The following is a 24,590-nucleotide window of genomic DNA, read 5'->3' as shown; positions in this document are numbered from 1 at the left end:
GGTGGCATTTTTAAGACCCCTCACATCGTCGCGGGGCCCTCCAGCCCAACCTTACCGATGGAGATTCACTGTAAGCACGACCCGTTCGCGGCAATGCACAGTAAGTTCATGCGTTTTATAATTCCCTCAGTCTGCATGCTCCCATCTGCCCTGAACTGAACCCCCCCCCCCCCCCCCCCCCCCTTCCCACCTTCAACTCTGTGTGCATATGCAGTAAGAACAGCGGAGTAGTAGCATTTCCAGCTGCACCATACACTGCAAAAACAAACAAAAAAAACACCCTTCCTTTGACTCCTCTAAGGCTATTCTAATTTATTTAGCAATCTGATGAAACGACACCAAAAAATAAATAAATAAATAAAAAAGAGAGAGAGTCTGCAACAGTGTTGAAATCATGTGAGCACCCATACAAAACCAGCCCGATCCATCATTCGTGCAAATCCAAAAAACGTCTTAATATTGGATTGATAAATTGAAGACGCTGTAGGCCTAATTTATTTAAAAAATAATAATAATAATCGCCTTGGTTGTACGCAAGTGAATGATCTCTTCATATATTGGCTCATATTTTTCTTTAAGTAAAAAATGAGCGGAGTCCACTTAATGACTTGTGAAAGGATGGGTGTTTTTTTTTTTTTTTTTTTGCAGCGTTTTAAAATGTGGATACATGCAAAACTTTAGGCCTAAATTGTGTTATATATTTTTTTCTTATACATTCTCCTTTGTGCATTTGTTACGTCTCATTTTTTTAATGTCTTGTCACTCGCAGTCCATTTAATAAATGTAGGCTGTACATAAAGAACAGGTGTAAATTGACACAATTGCTAGTGCTTTTAAAAATGTTTTAATCGTGAAACGCATTGTAATGCAGGCTGCATGGGGCTACATTTAGTTGTATTTGCTGCGCGGTTTGCTGTGCTCTCCTCTTTGAAGGGAAGAGGAGGTGCAGGGGTCAAAGAGGGAGAGAGAGGGAGTGAGAGAGAGAGAGAGAGAGAGAGAGAGAGAGAGAGAGAGATCGGGTTAACAAAGCATGACTAAAAGCTGAACTTGATCCACAAGCAGTAACAGTGTTTCTGCACATAACCAGGTTAGACAGACACACACTGCACAGGTGCAAGCGGAGATCTGCTCGGGTCTTATAATCATAACAAGGTGAGACTCTGTTGATCCCCCGCAGGGAAATTCTCCTCTCGCTGCCCAGCAGGTCACATTACGCACACACACACACACACACACACACACACACACACACACACACACACACACACACACACACAGGTACAGCCCTCACAGCATGTCGCAGGCTCAGTGTCTTGCTCAAGGACACTTCAGCAGAGCAGGTGCTTTTTGGGGGACGTAGCCATGGCAGCACATATAGGCTATAAATGGGGCGGGGGGGGGGCACACACAACTTGGTCACTCAGTCGTGACATGGCGGGCCCTGCTTTGTTTTTCCAGTCCACTCTCCCTCCCCAAATACCAGCTACCTCCCTTCACATGGAATTTATTTGATACAAGTGAGGCAGCCTGCACGAAGGTTCATACAGATAACAATAGAAAAAAAAAACAAGACTTCTGTTGTTTGTTTTTTGTTTTTTTCACAACCTCTGAGCAGGAAAAAAAAAACAGTGAGCTTGAAAAGAAAACCACAAAACAACAAGTCCTGTTGACTTCGTGCTGGACCTAGCTGAAGAAATCCCAACATACATCTGCAACGAATATCATATTCTTAGTTATAACCATCTTTGGAGATTGTCTGCAATGGAAGTCCTAACGACAGGAAATAATTAAATAATAACTTCATGTGCACTTTCAACAAGCCACATCAATAACTCGTTTTTTTTTAAATGCGCACACACTTTATAGCCTATGGCCTGAAAAAAATGTGATTTCAATGGAGAGTCCCATTTTCACAATTTGCATGGTTGATCTGCCGCTGCGCTACAAAACGGAATAAAGCGTCCTACAGGTATTTCAGCGTGTAATAGATTATGCATTATACATTTTATTGCAGTTTAGTGCCGGAGAGAACCTGTGTGACGTGACTGACAGAGGTTCCCACGGTGCGTTATCCTGCAGGATTAAAAAAAAAAAAAAAAAAAAAAGCTAGAACGAATCACGTTTCCTCTTCCCTGCCGTTTCACCAAAGCCACTGATCCGCGGTGCCGACGGTCACGGCGCAGCTGAAGTTATATATGTCAGAGCGCGGAGACGCTTTAAAACGATTACACCTAAAAAATGTCAAAGGTAGAGAGAGAGAGGGAGAGAGAGAGAGAGAGAGAGAGAGAGAGAGGGGTTGGGATGAATCGACTGTGACGCGTGGAAATGTTGTTGTGGGCGAGTGTGGATGTGCTGTGTGTGTGTGTGTCTCTCTCAGTGGGTGAGTGTGCACTGTGTGTGTGTGTGTGTGTGTGTGTAGGCTAACACACTAATAAGAAAAGGCCCCGATTTCTCAACATCGTGTTCGTGTGTGTGTGTGTGTGTGCGTGGTAGGGAGTTTTAATGCCTTATTTAAAGTTTAATGATAACTTGTTAAGTTTTTATGTTCTTGTCTTTTTAAAACAAATGGTTCTTGAGTGTTTCACAGTCGAAATCTGTGCAATCTGTGTGTGTGTGTGTGTGTGCGTGTGTTTCTTTCCAAATATCTTTTATTATCATTTGTGGTTTTTCACTTTAAGAAACGAGGTAATTTTTTTTTTTAACCTACAGAGTAACTTTGAGTTATAAATCCCGGTCCGGTTTGGTTTTAACAGTCTTCTACGTTGACGATAATAAATAAATAAATATGTGACATGGTCCATGTCATTCTGCTCGGTTGCACCTTTGCTGACTTGGGAGCGTGTTTTTCTAGTGTGTCCATGACGGACGACACTAGCCTATACAGCAGCGATGTTTTAAAAATCTATACCAGGTAATTGTGATGATAATGAGCTGAATTTCATAATCACGCATTGTGATGGTAATAGTGGCATGCTGAATATTAAGCAGGCGAAGCTGTGGCCTACCTTAGTGATCGACCCACGAGTTAGCCCAAAGAAAAGAAAAGAAAAGAAAAAAAAACAAAACCTCTGACAGGCAAAATGACATAGGCTAGCAGCCTATATGGAAAAAAACAAGAGGTGGAAAAAAAAAAAAATATGAATCTGATTTGAATAAAACTTTATCCTGAACTCTGTCCACTGAAAATACGCAGGTAAAGATAGAGTGCTTATAGGTTGAAATAGGTTGCATTCATTTTTTTTTTTTTACTCTGGCATACAAAGTGTGTTTTTTGTTTTGTTTTTTTTTTAATCAAATCACGTTTTTTTCCTCTGGGAAACAGGCTTTGATTTTATATAGAAGATAACTACTGGTAAATCGAATCGTTTATTAACAGGTTTTCCCGAGTCGCACTTCGCCCACAAAATATTAATTATTCCACATTTCATGAGAAAAATAACACTATACGTCCAAAACGCCTGCCTGGCACATCTCACAGATCTATTCAGTGTTTGCTCAAGGAAATTTGCTTCATCTGTATTCTCGCGGGCAACTTTCCAAACAGGTTTTCAGCCAAAAGTAATTTCTAGTTCCCCCCTTTTCTTTCTTTTTTAACAGAGAAAGAGAGAGAAGAGAGAGAGGGAGAGAGAAACCGGTGGCGTTTTGTTGCGATTTCTTCTTTTTTGCTTTATTTTTGAGTCGTCAGGCCGTGACGAGGCAGATGAGAGATGAGAGAGAGGGAGAGAGAGAGAGAGAGAGAGAGAGAGGTTGGTGTGCTGAGAGAGGGAGAGAGAGAGAGAGAAAGCGAGAGAGAGAGGGACACAGAGGAATGTAGAGAGACAGAGAGCCTAATGGACCTTATTTTCTGGATGGGGGAGCTCCAATATATTCTGCTTTATCTCTGTATTTTTTCCTCCTGGAAACAGTGAATCAATCAAACATTTAAGGAGGTGCTGGGCTCTTAAGTCAGCTCCTATAAAGGGCAAATAAATAAAATACAACAGGGATGCATAATGACCCCTGGTCCCCTGGCTGTCTCTGTCCCTCTCTGATTCTGTTTCTCCAGGATGAAATTGAAGCTGCTGCCTCTGCCAACACTTTCCGCCTCCAGAGACTGTAGGTTCGGCGTTTATAGAAAGACCCTTAAAAGCCAAGACCCCTAATTTGGCAAAATCTTTGTATCTAATTTGCAACAAAACCTCCCAAGCTGGCCAATGTTGATTGAATTTCTTGGAGCAAGTGGTTAATTTGTTTGGTCAGTGTGATGAATTACTGGAGCTCTGTCCCTAAACTCACACAGCTGTGAGGGAACATCCGCCCTGGGCCCCTCTGTGTGGCTACATATTTCCAAATGATTTTTTTTAGGCATCTGATCACAAGAAAGGGGCTATTCCCCCTAAAATGTAGGGAAATCTCTGAGCATATCTTTATGTTACAATCCTAAAAACTGCAAGATTATCTCCTCTAATAACTAGTATTAAAGCTGCCTTTAAAATGAGAACTGAAATCACTTATTCAGAGAATTATGCTACAGAGGTCGATAAACAAATTCATATAATTTATAAAGTTTTTGCGTTTGTCCCCATCAGTATTTATAGGCTTGGAAAAATAAATTTCAAACACATAATCCCCATCGCCGACCCCAAGGATGGTGAGAGCCCGAACGTCTAATGCCAACAGTAAACACACAGATAAGTAAATAAATAGTTATCTGGAGGTTTTTGTGGGTCACAAGTCATTCCTCTCCATCTCTTTACAAAGCAAGGCGTATTTCATGCCCCGGCCCAGATAGGAAGGGTGAAAGGAACCATTTCATTTACTCTTATCTGAGAAAGAGAGAGAGAGACAGAGGGAGAGGGGGAGAGAGAGTCTTTTCTGCAGATACCTGTGGTGAGGAAGGACGTAGCACAGTAGGCTTTTTATAAACGGCCGCGCAGAAACTGTGCTTTTATTCAGCGAAGCAGCCAGGAAAGGTTTCAGGAAATAATAATAAAGAGAGGAGGAAGGAATAATGCCTTTTTTACAACCATGCACAGCATCCACAGCGAGCGAGGCAGCGTGTTGAATTTGTCCATGTAGGTCAGCTGGCTCATTCTGGCTTTGAGGAATATCTGAAAGTGTGTGTGTGTGTGTGTGTGTGTGTGTGTGTGTGTGTGTGTGAGTGAGTGTGTGAGTTTTCTCTTTGCATCTCAGTACCCAGTGAGACATAACGATCAGGATTTTTCAGTAGAATCACAGGAATCAATCACAGTAAATCACTGCACAACAGCTTTTTTTTTTTTTTTTTTTTTTTTTTAATAATAATTAAGTAAAAGACGCAAACACACGCAAAAGATAGAAAAACTGAAGGGTTCAGGGTTGCACTGTTGGTCTGGAGGGTGAGGTGCAACATCTCCAGTCTTGCGTCTGGCTGGGAACCTTTGTTATATGCCGTTCTCCATCTCTCTTTCTGTGGTTCTGATCACCTCTCGGCTATAAACTTTCTATTATACTATCTATTTGTTTAATGTCTCAAAGTACATTAAACAAACAGTGGCGTTCAGCGGTGGTTGAGTGGAATAGTTTCCGGTGTCTTCAGTGAATGGAGGGTCTGAGGACAGAGGGTGTGGTAAATTGTATGGATTGTAAAGCCCTTTGAACCTAATTTGTGATTTTGGGTGATAAAACTAAAACTGAGATTACTTCAACTCACCCATGAACATGAAAAATATCAGCAGACTCACAGGAAGTCAGCAACTTGTCAAAATAACATAGGACAGCATGTATACTATACTTACTGACTTATTTAAAACAGCAGGATATGGACAAAAACTGCTTCTTGCATGTCTGCCCCAGTTTTTTTCCCAAGTTTTATGAAACATTGACACACAGAGAGCTGCAATAGCGATCACCTAAATGGCATGTAATGTTTTCAGATGTGACCTAAGCGGAGTCCAGGTTGCTCTGAGCCCACTATCCAGCTCTTGAAGAGCCGCGGCAGCTTATTCCATCGACACCACATAGTCCAAATAATCTGTGAACCAGTTCACCACCCAGTTGAAACTGTTGTGTTTCCTCAATTCCCAATGAAAGATCGTCTTCACTGCGGGATGGCTGTGCATCTAAAATGTTGTTATTCCATTAGCATTTCTAAAGGCAGAAAGAAATACTGACACTGATGATATCACTTTAAAAAAATGTACTACCTCATCTTGAAATGTTCTTAGAGCAGGTCAGTTGGTTGGTTTGTTGGTTTTATTAAAGGGGCACGAAAATAAATAATAAAAAAGAGTGATTGAAGTTGAAGCAGTAGAGTCAGAGATATTCAGACTTTTATTCCCTGTGGGTCAACCTCTTCAAACCCTGTATCCCACACTTTCCACAATGCAACTCAGTAGCATCTGCATGACCCTCCAAGCCTACAAATGTCCATGTCTTTCAAATGCTACATCTCCAGTTTGTGAAGACTGCTTCTTTCTATAGCAAAACCCAAGGTGAGATCACTCTGATACTTGGGTTATTTTCTTCAGACTTTGAAAAGCTACTGTTTTTACACGCTGAGCAGTGCTCCCCATGTTGAATAAACTGATTTTGAAGTGTAAAATCAGTGGCGTGCCCATTTAAAATCTAATATACTAAAATACATTTTCTTTAGTTTAGTGGATTGCTACTTTATTGTCTGTAAAATTTATAGTGGTTGTTACACTTCATGCCATTTAGTCTTTGAATCGTGGGGCAGTGCATGAACGGATATGTCTGTATATATTGCTGTTTTTTGTAAAGAGCGATTGCTTTTCAAATTGTCCTGTCTGCAGCTGGCATCTGCATAATGAAACTTCTTCTTCTATCTTAAAAAATAAAGTAGTGTGGAAGAGAGTGACCGTACACATCATCCGTCTGGAAATAGCTTTGTTTGATGTCACAGAATGAGACTCTCTAAACTTCACATTTCTGTATTTATCCTTCATGTGTGGACCTATTTGTATTTGGGCTGGAGGAGGGTGTGTGTGTGTGTGTGTGTGCTTCTTTATTTTATGCTGATGGTGAACAGAAGAGGAGGACAGGGGGACAGGTTCAGGGGACAGCTTTGTGTTTTAGGGGGTATCCCTGCTGGGGTAATGTGTTTAAAATCTATTACCCCCACAGCTAGGATTAGCGAGTGTGACTGTGTGTATTGTGTGTGTGTTTCCCCTAAAGACGTAATCACTATGGTAATACAAAAGCCAGTGGATTATGTGGTGGAGAAATTCTGGTTGATTTATACTCTGCCTTTGGTGAGATATATACTGTATATACACATACTGGAGTAGAGAAGGGGACATTTTTGCCTCAGTAAATCTTATTTCCCTCTCTCACGCTCATACATACTGGGTCTTGGTACTGCTGAGGATAGTGGCTGATACAGTGGTTAGCATTGGTTTACGTTGTCGCCTCGAAGCAAGAAGTTCCTGGTCTGTGACCTGGCTCGGCTCAGTGGAGCCTTTCATTGCGGGCTTCACATACAGTAGGTGTAGAGGTGAACTGTGACAGGCTGCCGTTGATGCGATGTGTGTTGGGATGGCTCCGGAACAGGATAATTAAAAACTACAGCTCCAGACTATATTCCTATGAACCAACATGCTTGTTATTTTTCTAGAATTCACATCCATTTCCTTCTTCTTCTTGTCCCTGCTCCGTTGTTGCTGCTTAAAATCTGTCTGTCAAAAAGGGAAGTTTGTCATGTCATGTGTCTTATGGCTCCACAAGCGGAGGACTGGTGGATTTAAACAGGGTTTAACAGTATCTAACTTGAAGTCGAGTTGAGAGGGTTCAGATATTCTGTTCTAGTGTATACCAGTCTTGCTTTCTTTCATTCATTTCCTCTCATGTTTTCATCCCTTCATCCCTCAGGGGGGAATATTAGAGGTATCTTTAAGTAAGGAGCCGGGGCAAGGCCTTAGTCAATAATTAATTGAAATCCCTTCATTTAGTTAAGATCTTAGTGTACTCAGCCCTGGGTGAAAATGGGCAAACTTTGCACTTTGTAATAGTCCAACTGGCACAATTATGCTGAGCAAGACAAATCAGTGGCAGGAGAGAAATGAGATACAGTATATCTGAGATAGGACATTGACTCCAGCCACGGAGCAGCAGCTGTAGGACACCAAAGTTGTCACATTTCTTAAGCAAACCTCATAAACAATAATCATAAATGTAAAGCAGCACCAGTAACCAAATAAAAGACAATTTCTTGTACATTCTTTCAAAAACTAGACTGGTAAAAAAAAAAAAAAAAGCGACTCAAGTGAGCTGAGATGCTGATGAGATTTTTTGAGAAATAAATAATAATAAAATGATAAATACATTTTTTTTTACCATGTGTTGACCCACAGAAACACACTCGAGATGATACAACCACAAAAACCCAATTTTTGTAGAAGCCTTAATGAGCAGTAATCCTTGAGGGTAAGAAGCAATGGTTTAGCAGAGGTGGACTAGACTGATCAGTGATGCAGTGACCGTCCAAACTGCCCTTTGGCAAGGCATTTTACCTCTTGTTGCCTCAGTTGAGCTGCTCAGTAGTTATCAAAGGAAGACTGACAGTTGCACTGAGCAGTTGTGGTGTGTGAATGTGATATTTGTATCACATCTTAGTCAATCTCTGTTTTTTTTTTTTTGACAGTAAGATGGTTAAAAACACATCAAATAAAAAAAACATATCATGTGTGGTTGTCAGAAGAATGAATCAGCCTAACTAATCTTGTTCAGCTGCCTGCTGTGAGACATTTATGACTCTTTTCTGCCAACTTTTTGTGGTGTCTTTCCAAAAATAAAAGGCAACTCTTTGGACTCCAATAACACAAAAGAAAAAATCACCACACAACTGTCGATTCTTACATGTGGTCACTCACGATTGCATTGATCTCTCTCTCTTTCTCTGTTTCAACTGGGAGCTCCTTTACATTTCTCAGCCATAGCGTTTCTCACTCTCACTCACCTCGACCTTCTTTTGATTCACTTGAGCCTGTCTCTTTTTTCTCTCTCTTCTAGGACATGGAGGAGTGAACCAGCTCGGAGGTGTGTTTGTAAACGGCAGGCCCCTCCCAGATGTTGTGCGACAGCGAATAGTAGAACTCGCCCACCAAGGGGTTCGGCCCTGTGACATCTCACGCCAGCTACGAGTCAGCCATGGATGTGTCAGCAAGATACTGGGCAGGTAATAAGCACATGAGCACCTACGACTGTGTGGCTCCTGTAAAATGTTCCCTTTTCACATAAAACAGCGTCCAGCAGAGTGTGAGACGGTGTGACCTGATGTCACAGCTTGGACGGTCGGCTGAGATGTACGAAAATGTCGTGCTCTTGGTTTGACCCCATCCTCTATTGCTGGGCAGCTTGTCTCATGTCTGAACCAACACATCTGGTTCTTTTTTAGGTCATTCTGGTTAGGGAAATAAACTCAACATGTGTCAGAGTGACGCTCCTGTGAGGTGACGCTGACTCTTTAAGTGTCAACTCTGTCATTTATTCAATTCCCCCAACATGCAGGAGCTTCATTTTCAGCACTGTCCGCCCTCGTTCTCCTCTGCCCCTTATTTCTCTTTCTCACTTGTCTCACTCTGCTCTCTACTCACTCTCCTTTCTTGCCTTTTCACCTTCTTCTCCCCTCTGTGTATCCTGTATTTTTAGTCCGACCCCTCTCAATATTTCTCTGTCTCTACTCACCCCCCTTTTCTCTCTCTCTCTCTCTCTCTCTCTCTGTCTGTCTGTCTCTCCCTCTGCCTTTTCAAAGCTAAATTCAAGAGTAAATCCTTGCTCATTCCGTCCCCCATAGAAGAAAGGGGGACAAAGGGGAAAAGATTCATCACTTTTTGGAATTAGCATCAAAATGAAAGTGGCACCATATTTCTGCACCCCCCCCCCCCAAAAAAAAAAAGGGACAGAGGGAGATGGGGAATGGGAGAAAGACAAGAACAAGGAACACAATCAGAAGGGTAAAGGCGTGTTAAAGAAGAAGAGTGCAGGAAAAAGAAAAAAGGAATGAGAGACAGAGACCATTTGTGGGGACGGAGGGGAAGGATTAGCTACAGCGACCCTCAGCTATATCAAAAAATGTGTAGCTCATTGTTCTCCCTTGCCTCCCTTTCTCTCTCCCTCTTTCTGTCTTTCTCTCTCTATCTTTCTCTCTCTCCCCTGTCCTGGCCGTTCAACTCACTGAAGCGTTACCGTGAGGGGGGTGGGGTGGGGTGGGGGGATGGGGGGTTGGGGGGGGGATCGAGGGATGGAAGGAGGGAGGGTTGTTTTATCCTCTTCTCTCTGTCTCTCTGGTGCCAGCAGAACAAAAACACCAACTCTACCACCCTGTGTGTGTGTGTGTGTGTATGTGTGTATCGGCTCATCGTTGTGCGGATATCAATAACCACGCTCGTTTATTCACCAATGATTCTGCTGTGAATAATTTAAATAGTTTTCCATTTGAAAATAGATTGTTTTTCCTTTAGCTGTGTTTATACTCCAGCTGTGAATAGTCACAACGTGCAGCACAGCCACATATTTGCTACATGCGCACACACGCACACTTCAAAGAAAGACAAGGAAACGCACATTTACTGGAACACACATCTTCACAGAAGGGATTACTCTACCGTACAGCGGTGGGGAGAGAGAGAGAGGGAGAGGGACAGAGAGAGAGAGACAGAGAGAGAGAGCAGCAGGTTTAAGACTGACTGACAGCTTGCATCCACACACAGCATCCCCCCCTTTTCTGCAAGCTGAGTAGCGCATTTGCTGTCCTCCCACCCCCTGCCCCCATGCCCCTTCTGCATGCAAATACATTCATGAAATAGCCATGGTGGACACGAAACGCCTGAATCTGCGAGTGTGTGTTTGCATTAGTGTGTGTGTGTGTGTGTGTGTGTGTGTGTATCTATGCCACCCTCTTCTTACCTCTGTGTCACAATGTGAAATATGCCCAAGAAAACAAAAGCCATTCACAGGTGAGGTCAGGCATTAGAAATATGTAGTTTTTCTTCCAGGTGTTGAGAGTGTGTTACATTTACACTCAGACATTTAGCTGACACATGTATCTCCAACGTTACAACTGACTTGTAGTGAGGGTCATATTTAACCTGGTGAGTCCCACTGAGATCAGAGAGCTCTTTTGCAGAGGACACCTGCAGGGCCAAACGGCAGCATCAAAAGTCGTAGACAAAATCACAGAATTGACAGTAGTGTTAAACATACCTGTACTGACAGACACTGATGGAGCTTTTTGTTTCCGTGGTCACTCCTCCTTGCCGTGAAGGGACTCCTTGTGGAAGTAGAAGGTGGACGACAAAATCAGCAGTCCTCACTCTTTGCAAAAAAGCACTCTGATGTTCACCTGAGGCTAATATGTGGCTTCAGCAGTTTGACTTAGAAAAGTCAAGTGAGCATCACCCAAAGTTTTAGTCTCTTTAGTGTGAAATTCCTTCTTAATGTTTCCCCAGCCTGTGTTTCCTTGCTGAGATTCAGTGGAGGGACAGAGGGAATTCCATACCAAAAAGACTGTGGCTTTGTAACATAGCCACTAACTTTGTCTGACTCAGATTCATATGAACTTTTTGCACAGAACAAGAAGGAGATTTGAATCCCATCGCTTCATTTTACTTTGTTAGCATGGACAGCAAGAACATTTACAACCTGCAACAATTCTTTTAGTCTACATGGAGGAGTGAATATTGGACTGAGATTAAGAAAAAGTGAATCTGTCTATCTTTTAAAAAAGTAGACACAGGACAGGAGGATTTACAAGATCAAGTGTGAGTTGAGGAGAAAGGCAAGGGACAGGCCAGTGGGACATGAAGCATGTTTTGAAGAAGAGTTTTGAATTTAAGCCAGAAAGAAGTCGTGACTGCAGAAGAAAAGGTCATTCCTTCACCTCTAGAGCCAGGAGGGAAAACAGTTGAGACTGAGTGGAACGTTGTCCAAATGACCACCAGGAGGGGGGAACTAAACGGCCAGTAAAACAACACAAAGGTGTATCTAAAAAAAAACAGTTCTTTGGAGTCAAATATGTATCTGCTGAGTTCAGCAATGATGCAAAACTCATCATAATTAACTGAGAGCTTTGATGCTGTCTCTAAAAAAGCTAAAGACTCACTACAGCACCAAATGTGGATTCATCCACGGTTGAAAATAGACCCCTACAAGTACGCTACTCATGGTGAATTAATATTTGCTACAACTGTCAATGAAGTCATGTATGATCTCAGCAGTAGTGTCTTTCAGCTTCAAGAGGTAAAGTTCAAGGAATAATCAAACAACAGAAAGGTGTGTCATTATTGTCAACTCTTCCCACCAAAGGATCAAGACCAACAGTTCTCATACGAACTGGCATTCTCCATACAGTTAAATTCTCTCTGCCATTGAGCTCCATTGTTGTGCAGAAACAGCTGAAAAACCAAAAGTGAGCCACACTGCTGAGGGACATATTCCTTCATCACAATAAACATGGGCAGTTTAATTTATTTTGAGTCAATCCCACATACACCATCCTGCTGCTGTAAAGACATGCAACAGCACCAAATGTGTATGCATCCACGGTTAAAAATAAACCCTTACAAATAAGCTGTTCATGTTGAATTAATATTTGCTACACTACAAACTACAGTGCCTGGCTATTCTACTTAGTTAGTGTCTTTTCTTTTTGAAAACTATTCTTTTGTGACATGCATTGCTAATTTGTGGAGTGTTGACAAAAAAAAAAAAGTATACATTAAAACCATATAGTTTGAAAACCAAGTAATCTGAACCTGTTCAGATTCTTATTGAGGTGGGATTTGATTACTTGTGCACAATCACCTGCATCCGTAAATATTGTGACAAGAGCATCAATGTCAGTTCAACTGATCAGGTCACACAGTTATGAATGTGTAAACTTCAACCTGATTAAACTGCTGAGCCTCATCGTTCTTGCATGTTGCAAAAAGTTTTCATCCCATTTTAGATCAATTAAATGTTAGATTTTTAATTTCAAGATATTATTTTAACTGGTTTGAAACACCTGATGGGACTGGAAGCAATTCAAAATAATACATTACAGAAACAATTCTGGATTCATTTAGCTTTTATTGAACACTTCTACAACCTTCTTGTGCTGATCCCTATGACCAACGTGAGCATCTTCTGTGCTTTGACTGGCAGGTACTATGAAACGGGCAGTATCCGCCCCGGGGTAATTGGGGGATCCAAACCAAAGGTTGCTACACCCAAAGTGGTCGACAAGATCGCCGATTACAAACGCCAAAACCCCACCATGTTTGCCTGGGAGATCCGGGACAGGCTCCTGGCCGAGAGAGTGTGTGACAACGACAGTGTCCCCAGCGTCAGCTCCATCAACAGGTACTACAGTCTGTGTAATGTGTGTGTGTGTATGTGTGTGTGTGTGTGTGTGTGTTTGAGTATCAACTTATGGCAACAGGTACTGAGTGTAGGTAAAGCACAGAGGGATATAATTTTGTGTTTTATGTGTGTGTGTGTGTGTGTATCTGGGAGTGGAAAAGAGAATAGCAAAGAGGCCCCAGTCTCCATATGTATGAAGTGGCTGCAGCTCAGTGGTTCAACACGATGGTACAATGACAACCCTTTCCCCCGAGCATAGAGGCAGAGAGAGAGGGAGGGATAGTGAAATAAGAGAGAGAAGGAGTGAGCAAAAGAGGCAGACAAAAGGGGAGGAAGGTGTGCGGGAGCAGGGAAAGAAATAGACACAAAAGGAAAGGAAAGAAAGGGAAAGGAAGGAAAGGAGAGAAGAAGAGAGGAAAAAGGGGAGGAAAGGAAAAGAAAGGGAAGGAAAGGGGAAAAAAAGGCTTGCATGAGCAGCCAAGCAGGAAGTGTGAGGCCCCTCTGCCGTGTCAGCCTGCCTCAGCCACTTCACACACACACACACACACACGCACACACAAACACACACGCACGCACAGAGTTTCGCACTCCCACGATGGTCATGTTCTCTCTGTCACTCAGAATCCTCTCTCTCTCTCTCTCTCTCTCTCTCTCTCTCTTTCACACTTACACACACACACACGATCATACGAACACTTCACACACACTCTAATATCTCCTCTCTCCTCCTGCAGGATCATTCGGACTAAGGTTCAGCAGCAGCCGGGCCAAACAGGCTCAGTGTCGGCTCACAATTTAGGTAGGTCGCTGCTACTAAATCCTGTTTCGAACTGTCAAAGCAAATTTTACAGAGGAGACGTTTTTGTATGAGTCTCTCAGGAGTGGAGACCCTGTGCTGTATTTGGAACAAGACATCGACACGTATTGAAATTCTACGACTTTTCTTACAGCAAAAACCTGCATGGATTGTTGTGTGCCACAAAGTCCATCGCTTGAAGACTTAATTAACACGTTTCAAAATTAAAGTCGGTTAATGCAATTCGGGTTTTTTGTAATACATTTTCTACTTAATGAGGACATTTGGATTTTTTTTATTTACCTTATCTTCACCTTTAAAGATAACATCCTTACCTTTATCTTAAAGTGCCATTCACCCTTGTTGTTGTGTGTGTAGTGGAGAGCTGATATATAATGATGACATCCAGCCGAACTCAGACTAGGGACATTGCAGTTACATGGTCACCATGTACACCACCAACACACTCCACAAGTTCCAAAACCTTTAGTACGACAGAGCTGTGAAAATGAATGAAAAATGATTTATTCCTCAGTCTCTAACATTGTTGCACGTACCAACATAATGAAGTGCAATGATATAGCCAAAGGGAGAGGCCATATTCAAAACAACAAGAGTCAATATAAAGATTGTTGCAGGAGCATCAATGCACTTCATCCTAAACACATTCTTATATCACAAAAGAAAACAGTCAGTGAGGAAACTTAGGTTGTAAGAGACAGTGTTACAGTAATGGATCCAGTTTTTTCACAATACCCTCCCAAACAGGGAGCTGAAACAATGTCATGCCCACAAAACAAAGCTTATTAATACAACTCTTATGAGCACTGAAATGTCTGTGCTACTGGAGATCATGACTGTAAATGTTCACAAATTCTGGCAAAGTGGGCAACTGCCCTAGGGCCCCCACAGGCTACAAAGGTGCATATGTATTGTGCGTCATTTGGCTTGTGGTAATTTGATTAACTATAAATTTGTTTTTGAATATATGACATTAAATCACTGACACAACTACATATTCCTTAAAGCCGGAGCTGCATTTTTACTGTACCTGTCTTTAACAGAGGCTCTATGGCAAAACTTCATGTTCTGAAATCGACTTGAGTTCAACCAAACGATCACAAACTGGATCCCATAACCTAGTTTTTCCCCTTTTTGGGTATTTCAGATATTTATTTATTTTTGCCAATGTAAAGTAAATTGCAAGGAAATTTGAGTAAAAGCAACAATGGCAGTATTATGTGTGATTTTGCCTATAGGATGAATGAAATCAATAGTCCTGATGCTAAAATGACAGTACACAATTATGGAAGTCACGATAATGATAATATTGTCATGTCCAATCTCAAAAAATATATGAAATAGGAGCATCATTATTGTTGTGTTTATGATTTTAAATGTAAAAAAAAAAAAAGAAACTTTAATCTTCATTCAGACTAACAAGGTTTGGATGTTCATGTGTATTGTGTGATCATGTTACAGACTGAGGCAATAATATCTATTACAACTATGACTGGCACATTACTGCTCTTTATTCGATGAATATCTCCGAGTACAAATAGCCTGCATATGAGAGCCGTTCTCTCTCTCCCTCCCTCGCCTCCTCACTTTGTCCTGCAGTGGATTGTGTTTCGGTGTCTCTCATATCTTCATAATCGCACATTGTCTATTAATCTAAATTAATTTCACACACACTGCTCCCTGACTCCTGCCTTTTACACACATTTAGCAGGCACACTCATACACCCACATACATACACACCTAGACCCAGTGAGAAGCACACACACACATATACACACACACACACACGCACACACACGCACACTTACAGATTACACAGATAAATGGGTCCCACTCCCAGGCGGAAAATTGAACATTTGGATTTGCAGAATAAAAGCGTTACGTTCTGATAAAAAAAAAAGACTGAAAAGAAAGAGAAAGGAAAATCAGATAATTGAAGTGCTAAATCAAGTGATGGGGAAAAGGAGGGATATGCATTCATTATACTCTCCTTGTCGTTAGCAAAGCAGTAACGGCTGGAAGGGACCTTGATCCTCTGGTTTGTTTTTTTTTTCTGTTTTTTTTTTTTTATTATTTCCCCTTTTCGGTCTTGTCTTTCTGTGTTTGGGGGTCTGCTGGGAGAGAGGATTAGGATGTCTGTCTCCACACCTTTCTGTCCCTCCTGGGATACCATACTGTCACTCAGCCCCACGTCCACACACAGGGGCACAGATAAGGGACCACGGAGGAGTGAGTGACTGTATGTTTTGGTGTGTGTGTGTGTCAGGAGGTTGCAGGATGTGTGTGCGTCTGCGTGTCACTGAAGCGGTGACAAGTATGTCGCTATGTCGCCCAGCGAGGAACTTGTCTCCTCCAGGGGAAAGATTAGAGGGAGAGACAACGAGGAGCAAAATACAGACAGACTTCTGTCCTTTGTGGCTTTTTCTCTGGCTTCAGTTTAGTCTGTATAGCCCTGTAAAGTTCTAGAGGATTAAAGCACACCTATGTTGAGTTTATGAGGAGAATAAATAGGATAGGATTGAAATTGTGCACAATTCCCTCAGAGGTTTTTGTTCTGTATAGTACCTTTGGTTGTGAAGTAACAGAATCAAGAGATGTAAAAGGTACAGAACAACAGACAGTGGTGGGAAATGGCTCAGAGTTTTTCAGAAATAGTTTTGGACATATAGAGTTTTTCATTTTGTGATTAGCCTTATTTGTATGTAATATCAAAGGACTCAACATTACATATGCAAAAAACATTCTGCACAAGGAATTTTGTGTTGGCGAACAGTAAATTATTTTACTTACAAGTCATGGCATGTTGAACTTAGATGTTTTATCTTACCTTTAAAGCTCTTTGTGGCACTTTATATCTATGTTATGTCAGGCAGTGATGTCTTTATAACATTATATCAGTTCTTTGAGACACTATATTTAAGGTTTTTGAATAGCACATAATGTTAGAATACAATAGTTCTGCTATTGTGGTCCTAAGTCCTTCAAAGAGACACTCTAGTTTCATTTAGACAGTGAGACTCGCTTGCTTTTTAAAATGGTTTCATGTTTTATTGAGACAAAAGAAACAAGCAACAGAGATCATTCAGGCGTCAGTGCTGGAACTCAGATCAGATGCCCTGATAGATCTTTTTATATTTTTTAAACTCAGATTCTTAATTTTCTTCAAAGGTGAAAGTCATAAAAATAGGAACAATCTCCTCTGTGATTTCTCAATGCATCATTCAAACTGTCTCCGCTGCCATTTGATCTGTCTGCAGCAACGTCCGTGGCGGCCACACAGGTCTCAGCAGTGACCAGCGACTCGGCCGGCTCCTCGTACTCCATCAGTGGCATTCTGGGTATCAGTTCAGCCGCTGATGTGGGCAAGAGGAAGAGGGATGAAGGTGAGCACAAGAATGTGTTTGTGTGTGTGTCTGACTGCTTTTGTATTTCCTTGCAAATCATTATATTTTTCAGTGTAAGTGGTGTGATTCCAAGTATGCAGTTCCAATGTGCACATATATATATATATACACAACATATATAATAACAAGCAGCCTCAGGATCCATTCCTCTCCACACCAGCATCGAAAGCCCAGATGGAAAGAACACAGCACCTGAGGATCAATGATAGATGTGTGTGTGTGTATGTGTGTGTGTGTGTGTGTGTGTGTGTGTGTGTGTGTGTGTGTGCATGTTTAATATGGGAGTTCTAAACCAAACATCTTCATTCAGAAACCCCTATGCGTTAACTAACAGTGCTTCACAGGAGAGAGAAGTAGTTTTATGTATGCGCTATTGATCAAATATGCTGTCATACTGGATCAATGTCGTATGCATGTTAATGGAGGTGTGAGCATGTACATGTGTGCGCACATAAGGGGGCTCTCGCAAGAACTGTATGTATGTTTGTGTATGTGGGTGTGCATACATGTGTGCATGATGAGAGTGCGAGAGTGTGTATGAGGCAGTGTCAGTGGCATTAAAAAGCCATCACACAGACAGTCTCCTACGGTAAATGAGACAGGACCAGATGTCGGAGCGAGGGGGGGGGGGGGGGGTGACAGAACGCCACTAGGGGCTATTTCTCGCTCTCACTCTCACTCTCTCTCTCTCTCTCTCTCTCTCTCTCACACACACACACACACACTTACACGCGCATACACAGATACAGTATGGGGTCCTTTTCCCACTGCTGATGAATTTCCAAAGCATTCCAGCCGGTCCCAGGATGATTCCAGGGGTACCTTGAGTGTTCTGATATGCTCCGATACAGCCCACTCAGCAGAGCACAAAGACTGTAGACCCAGCACACACACACACACACACACACACACACACACACAATTTTTAGCTTAGATGAAGTTAACCACAAACAATTAACGCTAACATTAGTATCACCCATCATCATTTGGCAAAAATTGTCCTCCTTTGACTGAGACATAAAGTGCCTAACACGCTTTTTCAATTTGCACAAAAGAAGGTGGAAGTGCTGAAAATTCAATTGAATTTCAAAAATACTGCAAAGAGTTTTCAGCTTTAGGTAGAAAAAATGTTATTGTATCGCCAAAAGAAAACGCGACAAAAAAAAAAAAAAGCAATGGGAGCAGACTTTGTAGAAAACTCCCAAGTGATTTAAACATTCCCTGATTCACTGAAGCCTCGGCCGTGCTGAAACATCAGATCCGCCTGGACTGAGACTGAGAGACTGTTAATCAACATTTAATCAACATTTATTTGAGGTTTGAAAGGCAACTCTTTTAATTACATCGTCTCATTGCGCCCTTCTCTTTAATACGGACCCCATTTTCCTTTTTTAATAGCTGACTTTGTATAGGATGAAAAGCACAGGTGTAACTAATAACATTAATTATGGCTCTGTGTCATTAAGGTGTTCTTGTTGCCGGGCGCTGCTATCACCGACATGGCTTACTGGGATTATTAGTTACAGCTGTGTTTTCCTGTTACACCAGGTCAAAAGGCCTGCTGTGAAACAGGTCCACTTGAGGGTTTCCCATAAAGCTATATTTCACTGACAAGAGTAATGCGAGTCATGTATGATTACGCGAATGTATCCCTCACTGTTATGTCTGTGGCGGAGACTTTGTGGTCAGATCTGTAGTTAAAGTAGAGGCTCCGTAATCTAATTAGCAGCGTTATTACTTCGCTTCGTTTCTTTATGTGCGTGACGCGCTATGTGCCATGTGCTACATGCGTGGTCTGTTTCTGTTTTACGATGCCCGGACCTTGCGTTTGGTAATTCGCATCGAAAACATTGTGTCACTTCACGTTTCACTGGAGCATCCAGAAAGCGTCATCTGAGCATCGTGTCGCTCCGCATCACGTTTTCGCTCGTGTGTTTTATCTGCAGTGTTTCTGTGGCAGAGGTCTGCGCGGTTGGCTCTGTGGTCTAATTAACAGCATTGCTAATCACAGCTTCCATTAGAGCAGCCCCCGCCGGATAATGACACACACACACAGCAAGGGGCGACAGGGGGAACAGCATGCACTGACATGGACAGACAAACACATACACAAACACACAATAACACGAGCTTCTCTCTCTCTCACACACACACACACACACACACACACACACACACATATGCTTGAGTGTGCGGACATTTGTACACACACACACAGAGGGAGAAAGACATCACACACGTGAGGCCAACAATCACACAGTCTTCTCTTGTTGACTTTGTTGTTATATCTGTTTCTCTGTGCAGCTGAATATGTTACATGTACAGTAAGGACACAGTCAAAGCCTCAAACCTCGACCTTCCATGTATGAGGCAAAAAGAAGTGAACAGTACTTTTGTTTCCCGAAAAACAAATTCAGGAAAGAGTTGGTCCTACAGTGGTGAAAAAAATACCTCATATCTTGATTTTGGTGAATTTTGTTATGCACTAATGGACTGAGGTGTTCGGGCATGAAGACGTAAGACGATTCTTTTGCATTTGAGTGCCACCTTTTTCTTTTTTGGGGTTGTTCTTGGATAAAGAAGAGACGCAGGTCCAAACACCCAAACGCCCTGTTGAAGTGCCCTTGAGCAAGCTACACATGTGTTGTTGTCGTTGTTTGTATTCTTATTGTTTGTTTGTGACCTCCTAAAGGGATTGTCATATCATATCATATCATATCATATCATATCATATCATATCATATCATATCATATCATATCATATCATATCATATCAGGATAAGCTGCAGGAAACCCTTTATTTCCCCTGTAATTTATAAGCATAGAAACAGCAGCTGTGCAAGTGATGGGAACACAGAAAGGCGGGATCAGTAGCATGTGTGTGTTTGTGTGCATATTGGCAGCAGGAGTGTGTGGGGGTAAAGCCCTGTGGTGACCTGTGCCCCCAGCCAAAGAGAGGGGAAGTGGGGGTTTGACCGGGGACAGAATGTAGATGAATGGTAGTGAATTGAAGAACTTGACTTGTGGGGCCAAAAGGGGACTATTGTATCTTAACCTATTCTCTTACACACAGAAGCTGTGTGTGTGTGTGTGTGTATGTGTGTGTCTGTCTGTGTGTGTGTGTGTGTGTCTGTGTGTGCGTTCACGAGGCTGTATGTGCATGTGCACACAACATGAAAATGAAGGGCAGAACAGGTGGTGCAGGTTGTTGAAGGGAATGTTTCTTTTCTTCAAACTTGAGGGGAAAGTATTCTCAGTACATCTGAAGGAAAATCATAAAGTGGTTGTTCAAAAACTGCTTTTGCACGGTGGAGAAACGGTGTCAATGGCATTTACCCACAATGCCAAGTTGACCTCTCACCCTCTTGTGCATCCACTGTGACATGCAGCAGCTTACCAGATAAAAGACGGGGGGAGTAAGGAAGAGATGGAGGATGCAGGAGAAGAGGGAGGGGGGCTCCGCTCTTCACCCTGAGTTCCTCTCAGTGACTTCCACCCCTGAAAACTTTGATCTCTGAAGTTGAGATGAGACACACACACACACACACACACACACACACACACACACAAACATGAATGCACAGGCTGTGACTGTGAGGTCAGACTTATAGCCCTTGTCCTATCAGGATGAAAATCTATGTCAAGTGCAAAATGATGCACCGGTGTCCTACACACACACACACACACACACACACACACACACACACAAACACAAAACATGCACTGAAACTAACTGTCAGAGGTATTTGGTTTTCATAATTCAACTGTTCCTGGGTTGTCGAAAAATGGCAACGGCAGGCCGAGTCAGGGGGAGACGGTGATTGAGAGAGAGAGAGAGAGAGAGAGCACCAGGAGGTAGAGAGAGAGAGAGAGAGAGAGTGAGCAAAAGAGAGAGACAGAGAAGGCGGAAGAGAGAGGAAAAAGGCAGAAAGGAGAGAACAATAAGGGCTCATTGTTTGTTTTGTTCTGCTCTGAAAAAGAGGGAAGAGAAGCGCTTCCCTTCTGAGACTGACTCACTGAGATAGAGGCAGCTGTGAGTGTGTGTGCGTGCGTATGTGTGTGTATGTGTGTGTGTGTGCGTGTATCCGACAGTGAATAGGATTTAACCCGTCACGGCAATGAGTTTCTTTACCCATCCATTGATACAATGAGACCAGCCGGATATCAAGCTACCCAACCACCCACCCACCAACGCACCCACACCCACATCCACATCAACACCCACACCCACACCAAGATGCACATGTACAAGCACACACACAAACACACATCTACACACATTTGTACACATGAATGGACAATATTGATTAGCATAGGTAAAAGCTTTGTTCTTACTGTTTGATTACAGTAGGTGGTGTCTTCTCTTTTGCTCTGTCTTTCTCTGGCTCTTTGTGGGTACTCTGTCGGCTTTGGTCAGTCTTTCAGGGCCTGTGTGTGTGTGTGTGTGTGTGTGACAGAGAGAAAGCAGAAAGCAATAAGCTGGCTGAAATGGTGCCATCAGAGCTACATGATTGATCAATTGAATTCCATCATGGGGACTGGCCGGTGGGATTAAATGGGTCGCCGTGGGTTACCAGGCTAAAGCATCATACTGGCTTTATCTCCCCCCTGATTGGTCTGTCACCAGAGACCTGGACCATAGACTCACACAGCTCCTAGTATCTGTATATGAGTGTGTGTGTGTGTGTGTGAGAGAGAGAGACTGTAGAAGAGAACTGAGATTATGATCAAGCAGTGTGTTTGTAAGCGAGTGGGTGAAAGAGGTTTTGTGTACTGAAAAGGTATTGCGAGTTGCTGTTAGGTCCGTAGCACTGGGAGTGTGAAGGTTTTGGTTTTTTTTTGCTCTAGCAGCTGGACGCCGTCTTATGATTTGAGGTGTACTCGAAGTCTTTGAAATGAAATGTGGCAGCCCTACGTTTATCATTTTATAAAGTTACCAGATTTCACACAGACATCACCTCTCCATAACCACTCAAGCTAGGAGTAGTGTTATACAGTTTTGGAATGACAGATTAGTATGTGGATAACTGGTTATAACAGTTAGAGTTAGCACTTGAGTTTGCCTTTGTCATGTTGGAAGACTGAAGACTTGAAACTACATCAGCTACTCCATTCATAACACACTCGAATCTGTGACCGAACTGTGACTCAAAAGCCAAATATTATATAATTATTATATCCATGATGGGAAGCAAACTCTGGTCTCCTGCCCAACGACCCCCTGACCTCCTAATATTCTGTTGGCTAAACGAATGGGAAAATTACCTCCTGTGGTGACACTGATTGTTAGCATCGTTAGCCTTGAGGTGAGGAATCGCCCAGGATGGACACAATTTGTAGGGATACAAACTGCACTACTCATTGTTTCTTCTTTGTAGTGATAAAGCCATGTTTCTAGATCTCAGCAGTTACTTCGGAGCGTATAATGCTATCTGCTAAATGAAAGAAATGCTGGCCAAAATTATGAAAATAAGATCTGAATTTATCAGTGCGCCACAACAGAAAATCAATAAGTGCTCTAAAACCTTAGCACTTTCTTTCTTTCTTTCTTTCTTTCTTTCCTCTGTTTTTTTCTTGCTACATCACTCTTAGTTTTTTCTTTAGGACCACAGTCTGGCACAAATGGATCTGTTTTCTCAGCCCAAATGGAAAAAAATATATATATTTGAAGCCCCTTCCCCCTCTCCACCTGTCTGTCATATCACTACCCCTGCCGCCGGACACACATTCACACACATACACACACTTGCACACACATGCACACAAACCAAACGCACAGTGACCCCCAGGACTAAAATAGGCTCTCAGGAGCGGTTTGGAGCGATGAATTGGCTGTATAGCGGGGGATTTTCACCCTCATCCCCTTTTTCTCTTTATCTTTTTCTCTCGTTCTCTCTTTTCTAATCATTTGTGGGCCGCGACTCCTCAGAGTTCTTATAATTGTCTCGTTCAGTCCCTCAGCCTTGCAATAACTGCAGGATACGAGAGCTCACAGTCTAATACTGATACCACAGCAATATATATTTGTGTGTCTGTGTGTGTATGGGTGATACGACAAGGGAGACGGAGAAGTGCGTATATATGAGAGGCGAGAGTGTACTTTTGAGAGATCAAGAAGGAGAGACAGCGTATGCTGGGTAATGGATTGCATTTGTATAGCATTTTCTCTGAGTCTCCACAATCTATGAAGTCAGTTGGTCCTAAATCAGCTCATTGGAGTTCATCTGAGTCTGTTCTTCACTCTAACTTCTCTCTCAACAACTGCCTCAGTTATTTATTTTATCAACCCATGTCTTTACTCCTCCCTTCATTCCTTTATCACCGTCTCTCTCTGGTTTCTCCCTCTGTCATACACTCTGACTAACAAACACCTCTTTAAACTTCTTCTCTTTCTCCTTTCAGTGTCTTATTCCTCCCTTAAAGATCCCACGTTTACAACCCCGCTAACCCCACGCCTTCCCCCTGTGTTCTCTGTGTAGGCTTGCAGGAGTCACCGCTGGCCAACGGGCATGGCCACAGTGGGCGGGACTTCCTCAGGAAGCAGATGAGAGGAGAGCTGTTCTCGCCGCAGCAGATCGAGGTATTGGACCGCCTGTTTGACAGACAGCCATCCTGTCCAATCCAATCCAGCTCTGACCTCTATGTGAGCCCTGACTCTGGCAAGGTAAGGGCGGGGCATCGTGCAGGCTCTGGGCTGAGGCTGAATTTGGGAACAGATTAAGGTTTAAAAGACTGTAGGATGTTCCAATGAAAAGTAGGACAGATGAAAGAAGAAAAATTGTGCATGAAAAACTAAGAGGTGGAGACATGGAGGTGGCCACCATGAACTAAAGCCTAGGCACATCATTGGCTACCAGACACTGCCCCACATCTTGGGTCACTTACCCCAGCACGGGTGGGGATGCTTTTAGCCATGCACGCATCCACTTATGCTGCCCCTGCCGCACTGCCTTGTGTTGAGTCCAGACAATTTCATAAAGATGCTTGTGTAGCCAGCTTTGCTAAACTTTTCATAGTGATGTTATGATTCCTAATAGTTTACTTGTAA

At 42.5% G+C, this 24,590-nt stretch overlaps 1 protein-coding gene across 2 annotated transcripts in view; it reads left to right on the top strand.

The window, feature by feature from the left end:
* pax5 (paired box 5) overlaps positions 1–24,590 on the top strand; it is a 55,631-nt gene that overhangs the window by 7,381 nt on the left and 23,660 nt on the right. The window contains exons 2-6 of one of the 2 annotated variants that reach the window (XM_071504514.1): positions 8,989–9,154; positions 13,123–13,320; positions 14,055–14,119; positions 17,396–17,521; positions 24,022–24,122. In XM_071504514.1, coding sequence (XP_071360615.1) covers positions 8,989–9,154; positions 13,123–13,320; positions 14,055–14,119; positions 17,396–17,521; positions 24,022–24,122 — 656 coding nt within the window. Of the gene's footprint in view, positions 1–8,988; positions 9,155–13,122; positions 13,321–14,054; positions 14,120–17,395; positions 17,522–24,021; positions 24,207–24,590 lie in introns of both variants that reach the window. The other variant, XM_071504513.1, reaches the window with a different exon arrangement.

The sequence above is a fragment of the Trachinotus anak genome, unplaced genomic scaffold, assembly GCF_046630095.1.
Source record: "Trachinotus anak isolate AG129_WGS33_773 ecotype Australia unplaced genomic scaffold, CSIRO_AGI_Tana_v1 ptg000019l, whole genome shotgun sequence".
In the NCBI taxonomy this organism is placed as follows: domain Eukaryota; kingdom Metazoa; phylum Chordata; class Actinopteri; order Carangiformes; family Carangidae; genus Trachinotus; species Trachinotus anak.
This window is presented reverse-complemented; position numbering and strand designations above follow the sequence as displayed.